General features: G+C 41.2%; 1 protein-coding gene across 1 annotated transcript; it reads right to left on the reverse strand.

Annotated features, from left to right (window-relative positions):
• Nucleotides 1-2,277: 2,277 nt before the first annotated feature.
• On the reverse strand, nt 2,278-11,416 carry asb15b (ankyrin repeat and SOCS box containing 15b). The gene is made up of 13 exons (XM_074698572.1): nt 11,310-11,416; nt 11,137-11,189; nt 10,853-10,984; nt 10,579-10,743; nt 7,703-7,809; nt 7,468-7,606; nt 7,210-7,381; nt 6,660-6,820; nt 4,783-4,927; nt 4,541-4,696; nt 3,024-3,126; nt 2,574-2,727; nt 2,278-2,490 (listed from the first exon to the last, which is right to left on the reverse strand). The coding sequence occupies exons 1-13, from the start codon at nt 11,414-11,416 to the stop codon at nt 2,330-2,332; spliced, it is 1,755 nt and encodes a 584-aa protein (XP_074554673.1). The 3' UTR covers nt 2,278-2,329.
• Nucleotides 11,417-14,039: the final 2,623 nt, after the last annotated feature.

The following is a 14,039-nucleotide window of genomic DNA, read 5'->3' on the forward strand; positions in this document are numbered from 1 at the left end:
CCACTAAAAAGAAGTTAATCTATCAAGACTCGACTGGACTCTGAACCAGCTCTGACCTCCCTGTGGTGTTGCTGTGGGAGAGCCTGTGTGCATGTGCCCGCGTCCTCTCCTCTCTAATCTCACCAGCTGCTGTTTAGGCCTTAAGAGAGGGATCAGAGGGGAGAGTACCAAAGTGTGGACCCCATGATGCTGTGTCTTTTTTGGGAGGCACTGTTCTGAGAGACACAGCCACAAAAAGCCTGTGAGCTCAGAGACTGAGCCTTGTCAGCGTAGCAATCTGTCACTAGAGCCTGAGAGGCTTTGTTCATGGCCAAAAAAGACCAACTGGACCCAACAGGGACCAATTTGCACGACACACAGAGATAACGTATCACCCAGAAAACAGCACACACCTCATTATTCATCAGCAAGGATGTGTTCACACTTTGTTTTTGTCAGTTGAACTATGTGATTTCAAAACTTCAACAACATGAAAGTAATATTAGCAGAGAGGAGACAGCTTGGAGTTGATAGGTATGAGGGAGTGTTGTGATTATTTTTGTATCAGATCATGTTCATCCGGTACAGACAAAGATGTTGGTGCAATGTAGAGCCACTTTTTCAGAGTTTTAAAGGTAGGGTTTTCCTTATTTGCTAGTAAACACACCATTCAAACTGGATCAGTGCCAGCGGCAGCACACACCAACTGCCTTCAACCATGACTACATGAACACTCACTAGCCCAGCAACCACCTGTAGCATCCATAGACTGTAGAACAAAAATGGACGTCATCTTGCTCAGCTCGGAGTGAAGTTACCACAAAAACTGCTCCCCCTGGTGGCTGGCTGCAGTATAGGTAAAACAAAAAACATCTCCCTGCCGTTCCAGATGGGCTGTGGTCAAACTTTAAATAATTAATACACCTTGAAGAAATGTTTTTTGAAAAGCTTTTTTTCTGAAAAGTTTATTTTTCCTTAGTTATAAGAGGTTAAAACTGAGGCTTTACATCATGTTTAACGATGACTGATCATGGGTATCTGACAATACCCGGTTAGCAAAAAGCTAACTCACGTCGCTCTTTGTCCCATGCTGCTCTCCAAGTTCCTGAAAGTGAGTGAAAGTTGAGCCAAGCTTTTACCTCGTTTAGGAAAAGGCTTCATTTATTTTATGTTTCAACTGGCTTTTGTTGTGTTTTCTTCTCCCTCTGTGCTACGTCCCCAATTGTAGCCACTCTGCTTAGCTTCTTCCACTCGCTATCATCAACACGCAAAGTCACATGTGCCCTCAGCTATGATTGGCTGACGTAACCAAGGCTACTCTCTGCCCAGAAATGTCCTGACACAATGAAAAACATCATCACACAGGCAGAGGAGGGGGTTGAGGCAGACACAGATACTGACACACGTGTAAAGAGGCCTGTGGGAGACAACTGAGGAGGATTATTCCTGTAACAGATGACATTTTATGTTTAGGAAAATCCTGCAGACTCTACCTTCTAAGTTTTTCAATTTTCAGAAACTTCTGCAGACCTCTGAGCACTGATGTACTCTCTTTCATTACACTCCTGCTGTACAAAAGCAAACCAAAGACAGGTGATTGTCAGAAATTATTCATGAATTCTTATGTTTTTAAAAAATGTTGTTTTTTTTTATTATTACAAATCAAAAACATTTGCACAAATACAGGTTAAATTAGGTAACAAGGCATTTACGTTGTTTCGTTTTCACTGTCAAACACAGATAAAATCCAGCACAGAGTGAGAATAATGTTTTCACCCACACAGGTGTTTCCACTTAACCTGCATGATTAAACCTCTGCTGAGGACTGTGTGGGCAGGAACACACTGCTCTGATCTGAATCTCCTCTGATTGGCTGTTGCACCTGTTAGGGTGGGAAAACTTGCTCTAAAATCATTTTGATTGGTTGATGAAGTTGGGTGACCTTGCTCAAACTTCTCTTTCAGCTGGGGGATCAATTAGTGAGAAGTGGGAACACCTGTGTGGGTGTGCAGGGGTCTGAGGTTTGTGAGGCTCCTGTTTAATGTTCTTCACACACTTTTTTCCAATGTAGTGATTGTAGTTTTCAAGTTGGGGTTATTGTGACCTACCTCTTCACTGTTTTTTAAAGTAGCAGTCCAATGAAACACGATAAAAAGGAAAGACAGTAGAATTTACTTTTTATTCTGCAACATGGAAAAGGGGATAATCAAAGACACAGCTTTAGCTTATGTTGTATAAATCTAATATCATACAAAAGACTGTTAGAAAAATGTTTGTACATTCGATATATTCCTCAAGAGTTAGTGCATTTTTATCGGCACTCCAATCATACAGACATTAATCACATCTTTTACATCACACCATACAAATCAAAGTCACTGTAGGTCAGATACTTCTTCAGTCGTGGAGGGAAGGGGACAGCAGCCATGGCCTTGGGGCTGTTCAGCATCCTCAGACTCATGTGACCTCTGATAACAAGTCGACACAGATGCTGCAGAGACCGAGGTTTACCTGAGTGCACACAAATTAACAAAGTCTCTGTTGACTGAAAAGTCCTCAAGTTCAGGGCAGTTTGAATGGTTCTGAGGTCTTACTCAGTATGTCACAAATCTCTCCCCACTCCGGCGTCCTCTCCAGGGTTTGTTTCAGATTAGGACAGATGCTGACATGACGTACATAGTCCAGGAGAGTACGCACAACACTGCCCACCAGATGTGTCAGCCAGGACACAGAAACATACTCACAAAACTAAAGAAAGAGGAGAAAAGAATGTTATTTATCTGGCATTATGAGCTCACAGACTGGACAATTGATAGAGATCTGTTATAATGCGGCCTAAAAAGGATCAGGAAATACAGGAGACAGAATGAAAAGTTAAAACTCAGGAAAATAAAAAAATCAAAATAGATTAGTTACATGAGATAATAAAACACCAAGAGGTTAAGCTTATTTTGGAAAAGAGGAAACATTAAAAAAAATAAATTTGGATAAAAAGCTTCAATTAAGTATAAATCCCGTATAAGTCTGTATGAAGTGGTTCTCACCGAGATGACATTCGGTTGGCTGTAGATGCGGTAGGCTTGGTTGTGGAGCTCTTTCCAGGTACTGTCTGTTTCTTCACAGTAACCATGGCAACACTGGAAACACCTAGAAGAGGCAGAGTTTCTCTTTTTACCCAGATTTCTTTCTTATACACAATACTTCTCTTAAACTACTGGGATGGCAAAAAAAAAATTAAAGAGGGGGTACAGTGGTTTTTAGTCTCTTAATCTTCATACTGTCTCCATGGTGCACCTGCACTATCTTTACATGATTTTAAAAAAACAACCTTTTTTCTGTTTAATTTTTTTTGAAAGTCTTTTTAAGCCTCTGTCTAAACAATTTGTTGCAGTGGTTTTCCTTTTAAAGACGCTATGAGGAGGATAAGTTTTAAAGTGACTGCCTCGCCACCTTCTTTTCTTTGTTTAAGACAACTTTTTTACCAGGTACAACACAACAAAGTAAGGTATTTATCTTTACAGTTACGTAGCGCTGTTGTTTGAAACATGACAACAAGCAAACATAAGTTTGTACTGTACGTCAGCTACAAGAAGCACTAATGGCAGCTACAACTTATCCATAGGCCAACCTGACAACAAGCTAACTGTCAGTTTGTACAGTGGTTTAGTAGCTGTCCATACAGAGTGCTGACAGCCAGATCCTGTGAGATGTGTCGATACTAACATTAATGAAACCTGGTTGTGTCCTACAGTCATCTACCAATCAGAGCTAACGTAACCTCACTTTTCATTTTATTGATAGACTCTCAAGTTTGAACAGACCACTGCAGAATAACTGCTGACTGTGCAATAATCTGCATGACAGTTAGGCTCCAGTGTCCACCATCACTACAAAATTAATCACAGAAATCGTTTTCAGCAGAAAAAAACACATATCTTTCTTCTCACTGCTAAACTTCATCAGCCCGAGTGATGTTGTCAAAGACGTCTAATGATCAAACCGGTCCTGCTGTGACTGATTGGGAAGCTAAGAAGAAGCTACAAAGTAGCATTTAGAAATATCTTGTATTGGAGCTGATAATCATATTTCAAAGTGTGGATTACGATGGGGCATAAATCTAGAAGAGACTTCTTCAATATCACTTTCAAACTCTTTACAGCCCCTTTAAGAGATAACAGCTTTAAAACTCCCTGCCTTCTTATTGGCCAGTCCTCTGGCAGCCTGTCAAGGCCAGAGCAATGGGCAGACTTTGTTTTTTCTGTTTTTTATTTATTTATTTTTTTCCTTTTCTTTTCTTTTCATAATTTTTTGAGGACTGCCCCTCCAAGGTGTCATTTATCAGTCACACTCATGTGATGACCTCACCATTTCAGTAGTCATGCCACGAGAAAAACAAAGAAGACAAGCAAGGAAACAGTGCAGAAACTAGATGGAAAGAGACATCAGCTGAAGAAAACCAACAGGAAGTAACTACGTATGATAAAACCATTTTAAACAGTGTCACAGGACTGGTTCAGTGTCTGTTTAAAAATGTATTTTATTCAGAGGTTTGTTGACATACTTGTCAGCTTGGTATCCACTGTTGAGCAGCAGTCTCATCATCACCGGATCCTTCAGGCTGTACTGCAGGGCTGTGGGGAACTGTGTGTTACAGATGGCACTGAAGTAACAATTCACCTCTGCTCCATAGGACAGCAACAGCCGCACCAGCTCATACCTGGAGACAGAGCAGAGATTTAAGAGGTCACTGACACAAATCAGAGCCACCTCTTCATAAAACACTTACTTAAATATGCTGTGTACCTCTCTGCACGTACTGCGACCAGGATGCATCTCAGCGGGTCCAGGTCAGTTCTCGCTCCAGCTGCCAGCAGCATCTCAGCGCAGGTGATATCACCATTACAAACAGCAAAGTACAGAGGAGACTTCCTGAGGTCGCTGTAGTTCTCTGAAAGATGATTTGCATTTTCAGAGGAGAAGCTGCTCATAGCAAGTTTTTAAGACTAATAATTCAGTTATCTCACAGAGGGGGTATGATGCTTTCCCATGTTTGAAATGTGGGTTTAAAGTGACAAAAATGGATATTCAAACTTAAGGTCCATTTATTCTCCCTTCATGTACGAAAGTGTATCTGTCCATTAAAAACCATGTTACCGTCACTGCCCTTATACTTCTATGTCCTTTACGTTGGCATTGCAGTTGACCAATGCATCCACCAGGGGGAGCAGCCCAGAGTCAAAAGTGTATGACAATGAAACTCAAAAACAAGCATAGCGACTGTGGGGGAGGTATTGATAATGTACGACTTCCATAAAAGAAAAAAAATAGAGGCAGTGTTGTAGGAGGCAGTGGTTGGTGCGGCTGTTGAATACCTTGTGAATTTCTGCTATTGTTTTTACTTCTTTGTGTCTCACTAAAGATACATATCAGGTAGTAATGGCAACACTGCCCCCACAGTTTCAAGTGGTAGTTCTCTGTTTGACCTGTGTCTGTATGCTTCATGGAAATGAGCAGAAATACAGACGAAATGAACGGAGAGAATGGGCAGAAGGCTCCATCCGTATCTATATCCGTATGTAATGTTGAGCATTAAGGGGCCTTAAACGTGAGCAGATTTTCAAACGTCTACATATTCATATGTTGTCAAAATCCCTGAATCTGTCTGTGAACTTATCAAAATGCTCCAATCTAAAAATTGCACCAGATCTCTGTGAGACTTGCTGAAACGGTGCGGTCATTGCATTAGGATCTACTTATTGGTTCATGAAACATTTGAGTGGTACCACACCAGCCCAGATCTGCCCACAATCGGCCAATCAGAAGAAAGGGGGTTTGTGGAGCCAAACATTAAAGAAAGGGTCTGCAGGATTTTCTTTAAAAAATAAAATAAAATGTCAATTTTAACAGGAATAATTCTGCTCAGTCATCTTCTATAGGCCCCTATGTGTGTGTGTCAGTGTCTGTGTCTGCCGCAACCCCCTCCTCTGCCTGGATGTTGATGTTTTAGTTGTTCCAGGACGTTTCTGGGTGGAGCGTAGGCATGGTTTAATAAGTAATCACAGTGCACCCAGTGCACAAGTGACCTTCCGTGTTGATGATAGTGAGTGGAAGGAGGTAGCCTGAGTGGCTACAAAAGTGGACATAGCACAGGAAAGGAAAAACTCAACGAAAGCAGAACAAAACATCAGATAAAACTTTTTCCATAAGACGAATGAAGCTTGGCTCGATTTTTACCCGCTTTTGGGCGCTTAGAGAGAAGCACAATATGAAGAGTGGCGTGAGTTAGCTTTCTGCTTAGCTGTGCTAACATGCCAGGTCAGGTGCACTGCTCTCAAGTCTCTCCCACTTGAAATGTGATGCTACAGGTGGTTGCTGGGCCAGTGATCGTGTTCATGCAGCTTGGGTCAGAGGTTGTGGGTGTGTGCTACCGCTGGCACTGAGCCAAGGAGGAGGAGCCCAGTTTGACTGTGTGTTTATGAACAAGTGATGAAAACTCCTGCAGATCCTACATTTTAAACATCAACACTGTTCATTATAACTTAACACAGACCTCTCCTGTTGGTTGTAATAAGTTTGCACAGTAACAGAGTCTTAAAAAATCAGGTCTATCTTGGTTTTGTCTATTTGTATCTTTTTGAATACATCATCGGACATAAAATCGAGTGTTCCTCCAATCCTACCAGAGATGTGTGTGTCCAGCAAAGCATTGACGTCATATCCTTTCTGGAGCAGCAGCTCCAAACACTCAGCCTGCCCCCCGTCTGCCGCTGAGTGGACGGGGTTCTGACCTGAGAGACGGATTGCTCTCTTTGTGGTGATGGGGATGAGTGTTCTCAGGGCTCTAGGAGAGAAGGAGAGAAGGGAGGCAAACAGGAAGATGAGAGAAACAGTGAGAAACAAATGCTAAACAGGACACAGAGAAAAATGTTCATTAGCTTGTGGTTTGAGCGACGGACTGAAAAACAGAGATAAACAGAAGGCTCTTTGTGAAAACGAGTGGAGTAGGAAACACTGCAGATTTGTTAGGTGGAAATAAAGACATGTTTCTACAGTTTGGTCCATTTGGCTGCAAAACCGAAGGAGAAGAATGTTAATTTCTGGTTAGTAATTTCCCTCCATCTGGTCACTGGGTTATCTCTGAAACTCAGATTTTCTCAAGCTGTTTGCGTTAGAATATTTCCATATTTGAAGGCCTGGTCCCATCCCGACAGAGCACAGGGGTCAGCTCACAGTATGTGTCCTTCATACGCAGCTCTGTGGATGGGCAGCTGGCAGGCGTAGCTGGCTACATTCGGGTTGGCTCCGTGTTCGAGGAGCAGCTTGATGCAGTCCAGGTTTCCGTTCCCAGACGCATCATACAGCACCGTGTCTCCATTGGTGGCCCGGGCGTTTACGTCTCCACCTGGTGGAGCACAGGAGGAGTACATCAAGGTCATGGTAGCAGAAAGAGGAGTCACTCAGAGCATTAATCAGCGTCTGGTGGTTTACCGTGCTGTATAAGTATTTCTAAAGCTTCAGCGTTGCCGTATTCAGCAGCAATCCCCAGAGGAGTCACCCCGTGGCCGTCTCTGGCTGTTACCTTTGCTCCATGTCGGAGCAGCAGCATCAGGATGGCCGGACAACCCACCTGTCCCAAAAGACACAGAGGGAAAGATGGTGGAGAAAAGAGGAGTGAATAAGTTTCTCATCCTGGATGTGTGCTTCTCTTTCTGCGCCTGCTCACCTTAGCAGCTTCATGGATCGCTGTCCATTTAGTGCGACAGAGCTGCTCCACAAAGGCCCCGCCCATGATTAGTGATAAAACCACATCGTAGGATTTCTGACTCACCGCTGCAAGGTGCAGAAAACAAAAGGCAATCACAAAAAAAAAAAATCAACAAAAAAGGTTCCTGGAAACTTTTCAAGCTATTTGGGAGTTTCTGACAGAGGTGGAAAGAGTACTAAAAAATTGTACTTAAGTACAAGCACAGTTCCAATGCTTAAATTATACTCAAGCACAAGTGAAAGTACAATTATACTTTTGTAAAAGTGTAAATTACTCTCCTCAAAATCTACACAAAGTATCAATTACTTATTTAACACGGAATGTTAATTGTGTCTCAGTAGCAGACATTCAAACGTTATGTTTAAACCATAGACTGTATAAAACATGGACGTCGCCTCTGAAACTGTGACATGAAGCCAATTCACAGATGCAGCCACATTGGATACACCCGCTGCAAGTTTCCTTTCAAACAGCTGCAGGGTGCCCGCCAGTCATCTGAGCTGAGCTGTGTCTCTGACTTGACAATCAAATGATCCTAGTAACTTCCAAACCACAGAGTTAGAAAAAATGCAGTCACAGTACAGTGTGTGCCGATAGTGAAATCAGCGTTATAGACCCCAGCTGTTTTTGTAAATATGTTTTGAAACACCGTTTTTATGGCTTTGTGTTTCGTCACTTCCAGACTTTCTGCAGCCAGCCTCAAATGGATTTTCAATGAACAGCAACTTTCAGCACTTCCCCATACGCTTCATATTTACTAAACTGGTTGTTACTGCTTGTTTAAAACATTGCTTTATCACATCTCTGCCATCAGCACCAAAGGGAAACATATTTTTAAAAACTCATTCAACCAAGGAAACAACAGCTACTTTTTGACTGTTTAGCATTGTCTGAATGACCGTTAACTTTGGTTGTGGTTGTTGGCTGAGAGACACCAGTTAACAGGGTCACACTTTAGACTGAAACACCAGCGACTGTAGATCTTCTAAATCCAGGTTTTACTTTGTGTATTCAATGCAAAGGTTGGTTTCAGGCCAAAGTTAAGGGAGTCATTTGACATCCATTAGATTATTGTTATTGTTATTTAGGTAATAAATGCATTTTTGGTGGTTACACCTTAACGCCATGATAGTGGCACGAGAGTTCTCACAAAAACTGTATTTTTTTTTTATCAAAGTGAATGCAGTATGCCACCAGACCCACACAGTGCTTCTGCTACAAAAAAAGCTGTTGCCAATGTTGTAGAAAAATCTCTGACCAGTCATAATTTGTGACCCCATCATCATTTGCAAAATGCTCCAATGGTGTGCGTTTCAGAGTTTGACGGCAAGGTACAAGAAGAAAACTGGCATTAACCTCGTAAACTATCCAGGACATAAACATCCAAAGATAGACTTACTCAAGGAATGATTGATACAGAGAGTGAGACACTGATTTCCAGACGCAACTTATTTCAACACAGCTTTCCTTTCCTTTCGTCATTGGTCAGTCATGGACAACTTTATCAGCTAAAATATGCAGATGGAAGGTTTGAAGATTGATTCAGATGGTAGGTAAACTCAGTGGAGACTTGTGATTTTGAAAGTAGTGAAGTAGATTGAAAAAATAAATTTTACTTTAAGTATGAGAATAACTACACACTTGAAAAAAATACTCATGAAAGTACAAGAACCAGAAACCTACTTTATTACAGTAACTTGAGTATTAGTTCTCAATTACTTCCACCTCTGGTTTCTGATATATGTGGAGAAAAGCTTCATATATGTTTGAGCAGTGTTTCCCAAACTTTTTGGGGAAACAAGCCACGGAGACACATTCCAAAGTATGTTATCTGTAAATCAATTGACAGGATAAAAAAGGAGTTCTTTAATCATGTTTCTGCATCATCTCACATTTTTTTGTACCAGCTAACAGGCCTAAAATATTTGACAATTGTATCACGGCTTTGTTGGGCTTACGCTCTAAAAATACTTGCCTGCTTGCTTTTCAGAATTGTATCCCAGTCAAGTGATATTCAGGATAAGATATTAAGATGTGATGTTCATCCAGAATAAAGGTAACAGCATCCGTCCATGCCTCTTTTTCAGTGTGATGTCACTGTACAGCTGTAACAAGCTCTAACAGCCCCGTTTCTGCAGCTGGTGCCTGTTCAAGATCTAGAAATGACTTTGGACTTTCAATCTTAAAGAGGTTTTAAATCTGACTTCAAATCTTTCTTTTGGAAACTAACAATCAAAGTAATACATGGTTTAGCTCTTTCATACGTGTGATGATGACACAGTGACAGAGTTTTCCTCTGAGTGCTGTAAAACAGTAGGAAACATACGATGGTTATGGTTTGGCTTTGGCACATGGCTTCAACCTTTTGAAAAACAGTTAAATGTTTCCAGTTACAGTAAACATTCTGGTGATGACCCTTCACAATAAAAACATAACCAGCTATGACAATGTGAGGAGCCAATCATTGGTCAACAAATTGGCAAGGGAGAACTCCGGTTAAGGAAAGCATGAATTTCGTGTAAACATTTTGAAAACTAATTTGGTGACCCATAAAAAATCTCTGGCGACCGGACTTTGGGTCAGGACCCAGACTTTGGGAATGACTGTGTTAGTGCATACCATTTAAACACATTATATCTGCATGCTAAATCAGCTTACATCAGCACAGAGACTGGAATACATCAAAGCTTGTTTGATTGATCAGCTGTAAAGTTGATTTCTACTTTTTATGCTGTTGACATTTAATGTTACAAAGGTGAATCACTGATGAAAGGAGAAGTGAATGTTTTAAATTAGGGATTGGTTAGTGACTTGTCTGTGTTTGTTTGTGATACCGATCAGCAGTGGAGGCTCGTTCCTGCCGTTGGTGTTGTGCGGTGAAGCACCGTGCTGCAGCAGCATCTCTACATTTTCCAGCAGAGCGGCCCCCGCCGCCAGAGTCAGAGCGGTTTCCCCGTCCTCTGTCTGCTCCTCCAGGGTCAGGTCTGTGGATGTCAGCGCTAAAATACCACCAACAACAGTGAGTGGAAGTTCACCATACACTGTTTACTCCACTTCTTCATCGTTTTAAACTTTTAGTCCGATGCTACAACAAACTGTGCCTCTCACCTTGCAGCACCACATGGAGGATCTCCTGCTGCGGCTGTACAGCTGCTGCATGCAGAGGCAACCAGCCCCTGCTGTCTCTCTCTCTGAAGGCAGACGTACAGCTAGACATCACCTGCAGAGCACTCTCATCACCTGGGGAGACAACCAGGGCTCAAACAGGGGGACTCTTCAATACTCATGAGGACAAACAACAACAAAAACCAACAGAATACAGCTTCGTGTGAAAGTTAAAACTCCAGATTCGTGTGCAAAAATAATGAAACAGAGTGAAATCAGGTCTTTACCTTTGTGGATAGCTGCCATTATCTGTGCAAATTCATCACTGTTTGATTCCTTTCTAAACAACAGAGAGGAGAGAGGAATCTACTGATATTTCTAAAAACTGTCCCTGGTCTGCAGCATATAGTTTAACAACAGAGATTCAAAGAACTACTTTTGACACATGTAACTTTCAAACCTGTGTGTTTGTGTTGAGTACTGCAGCTTGTAGGAATCTTGCATGCTCTCCCGGATTGCAAACTCAAAGAGTTCTTCATTAATGCCTTCTTGCTCCAAGTCGTCCATCTCTAAATCAAGTGACACAAAAAAGGTGCAGGTTAAAAAAAATTACTGCTCAGCTCTGTCTGTGTTTTGCTTTCAGCTGCAGACATGCAACCTGTTTGTCAGTTGAGATCAGCTGGCACGGTGCTGCTCTTTTTCATGCTCACCAGGCGTCATGTGAGGGAACACGGTAGAAGTGACTGCAAAGTTTAGTTGCATTCGATTTGAATAATTTTTCATGTGTCTCACCTGTTGATCCAAAAGTGCCCTTGAGCTCTCCAGCCTGCAGCTCATGTGTTTTTGTTTTGCAGGGTCCTGAGCTGTCTGGGTTATATTTAGACGTGACCTGCTTCTATAATGACCCAGCACAACTGAGAGTGGGCCGTCACGCGTTTACATCCAGAAAAAGTATCATAATATATAGATAAACAAGCTGAAAGGGAATTCATTCAGTCATTCAGGCAAATCATGATCAGATCAGTCATGCTTTATTTACTTAATATGACGTATATACAAACAGTCTAAGTATGTTTGACATTAGAGTTCTGACAGTTAACTACTTAAAAGTTCATGTTTTTTTTTCTGAATTTTCTTCTTTATGACTTGTATTGATCTGATATTGGAAATTATGAAACTATAAATTTCTGTTGTGGTTAATAATCAACACCATCCAGATGTTACACATCTACAAAAAATCACTGAGCAGGGACCATAGACTGTATAAAACATGGACGTAGTCTGGCTGACGTCACCCATCTGTTTCTGAAAAAGAAAATGAAGCACATCGGCTATAGCAGCCATATTGGTAGTGGCAAGGGCTTCGCCTACAGCCATAGGGAGCCTGTTGGTCACATGACCCTCAGCTGTGCCTCTTACTGGGAGAGCTCGCGATCTTAATATCCTTCAAACGGCCAAGTTAGAAAAAAATTCACCCCCTGTACAGTGGGTGCTGGTAGTAAAATTAGTGACTCAGACAGGAGACGTTTTTTGAACCAGGCTGTAAATCTGTTACTTTCTGCTTTGAAAACGGTTTATTTTGGCTTGGTGTGAATGTGACTTCTGGTACCTCCAGAGCCAGCCTCAAGTGAACACTCGAGAAACAGCAGATTTTAGCACTTCTGCATTGTCTCATATTCCCAGACCAGAGGTTGTCGCTTGGCAGAGACACAACTTCAAAAAAGGAAGAAAAAAAAAAAAAAAATTTACAGCCCGGTTCAAAAAATCCAACTTGTGTCAGCACATACTGTATGGGGTTGATTTCAGGACTCTTTGTAATGAAGCTAAAGTCTTTCTTTTTCTTTTTTTTAAGTTAAAGACTCTTTATTCAATACACAAAGACAAAATACAAAAATTTGTTCAAAATTTCACCAACGCAAAAATTACAAATACAGAATCAATACAGTACAGAAGAAAAGACAAATTCAAAGATTTAGGATGTCCCAGGGCAAAGGACTTCCCCTCTTCAAATGCATGGATATCAAATGGTTTTTGCGCAGCTTTTCCAAATGTGAGTGTTTGTCATGGCCATGATGAGCCAGAACAAAACAGAAAATCTTCCTTTTTACCTCATCCAAACTTGAACAAAGTTTTTTTGAGTTCAGCATTTTCAAAAGCCTCCCTCCATTGTAGATATGTTTGAAAACCCTGGATCAGAAACCATGCGTGTCATGTATGTAGATATAATCAAAGATGCAGTGTGTAGAAGTAAGCAGTATGTCACTGAACAGAAATAAGATCTAATGTTAAAATATATGTTTGTGAAGTTTGTTAAAAAAGTGAACAATGATCCCTGTACAAATCTTGTTCTCTTTTTATCAAGTCAAAAAATACCATTTTTATATTTATATTACCGAGGGCTTTGCTAATGGAGGCTGTCATAACAAACAGCCATGTTTGTTTACGGCAGATTTTGGAGGACAGAATGTGCAAAACGTAGTTGTTGACAGTGGTTGTTCCCGAAGAAGAAGAAGAGAGTATATTTATGGGGTTTTTTTTGAAGAAAGAAATGTTATTGAGAGTATTTTATGAGGGAGAATCACAAACATGCATCACATACCTGTAAATCATCACGTTTTTGTCCTTAAAATTCAGATGAAAATGAAGAGAAACAGGGACAGACAATGCCTAAAGGAGAGTAAACATGGGTGTAGAGTTTCCAAGCTGAGTGCTCGATGTCACTAAAATCCTTATTTCTACGCCTTGACCTTTCAAGTTCAGTGCAGGGTGCACAAATAAAGTTTTCATTTTCTGCAACAGATCACAGCGATGATGAACTCTTCCTGGTGGGAAATTGTGGCCACACTCAGCAGAAAAGAGGAATTCATCAACAAATTGTGTAAACAACTTCTTCTCCTCTATTTTAGTACTGCAGTAGACATTTGTAATACTGCCCCCTGCAGCTTGGGAATGGACGCCACGTTCAGTGTTAAAAAGTATAAAAGCCACACATGCTCTCTCGTGCTGATCCTGTGTGTCAGGTTTGAGCAGCATGTGCATGGTGTGATATCTCATGAGAGATACATTTTGTCCACAAGGGGGCTCCAAAATTGACATTAGCTGAAGTTTCCTACTGGAGCTTTACAACACTGGGTGTTAAACATGAAAATGTTCATCACTTGTTTGTCTAGAATAATTATAACATTAAAAG

The sequence above is a fragment of the Halichoeres trimaculatus genome, unplaced genomic scaffold, assembly GCF_033239565.1.
Source record: "Halichoeres trimaculatus isolate MK-OKI-2021-1 unplaced genomic scaffold, fHalTri1.1 fHalTri1_scaffold_21, whole genome shotgun sequence".
Classification (NCBI taxonomy): domain Eukaryota; kingdom Metazoa; phylum Chordata; class Actinopteri; order Labriformes; family Labridae; genus Halichoeres; species Halichoeres trimaculatus.

What these genes read in the sequence shown, in the direction of transcription:
- asb15b (XM_074698572.1), bottom strand. Translation starts at nt 11,416, where the DNA reads ATGGACGACTTGGAGCAAGAAGGCATTAATGAAGAACTCTTTGAGTTT. An exon ending in GCTGGACACACACATCTCTG is followed by an intron (nt 4,928 to 6,659) that starts GTAGGATTGGAG and finishes ATCATCTTTCAG; the next exon opens with AGAACTACAGCGACCTCAGG. An exon ending in AGTGGATACCAAGCTGACAA is followed by an intron (nt 3,127 to 4,540) that starts GTATGTCAACAA and finishes TGCCTCTTCTAG; the next exon opens with GTGTTTCCAGTGTTGCCATG.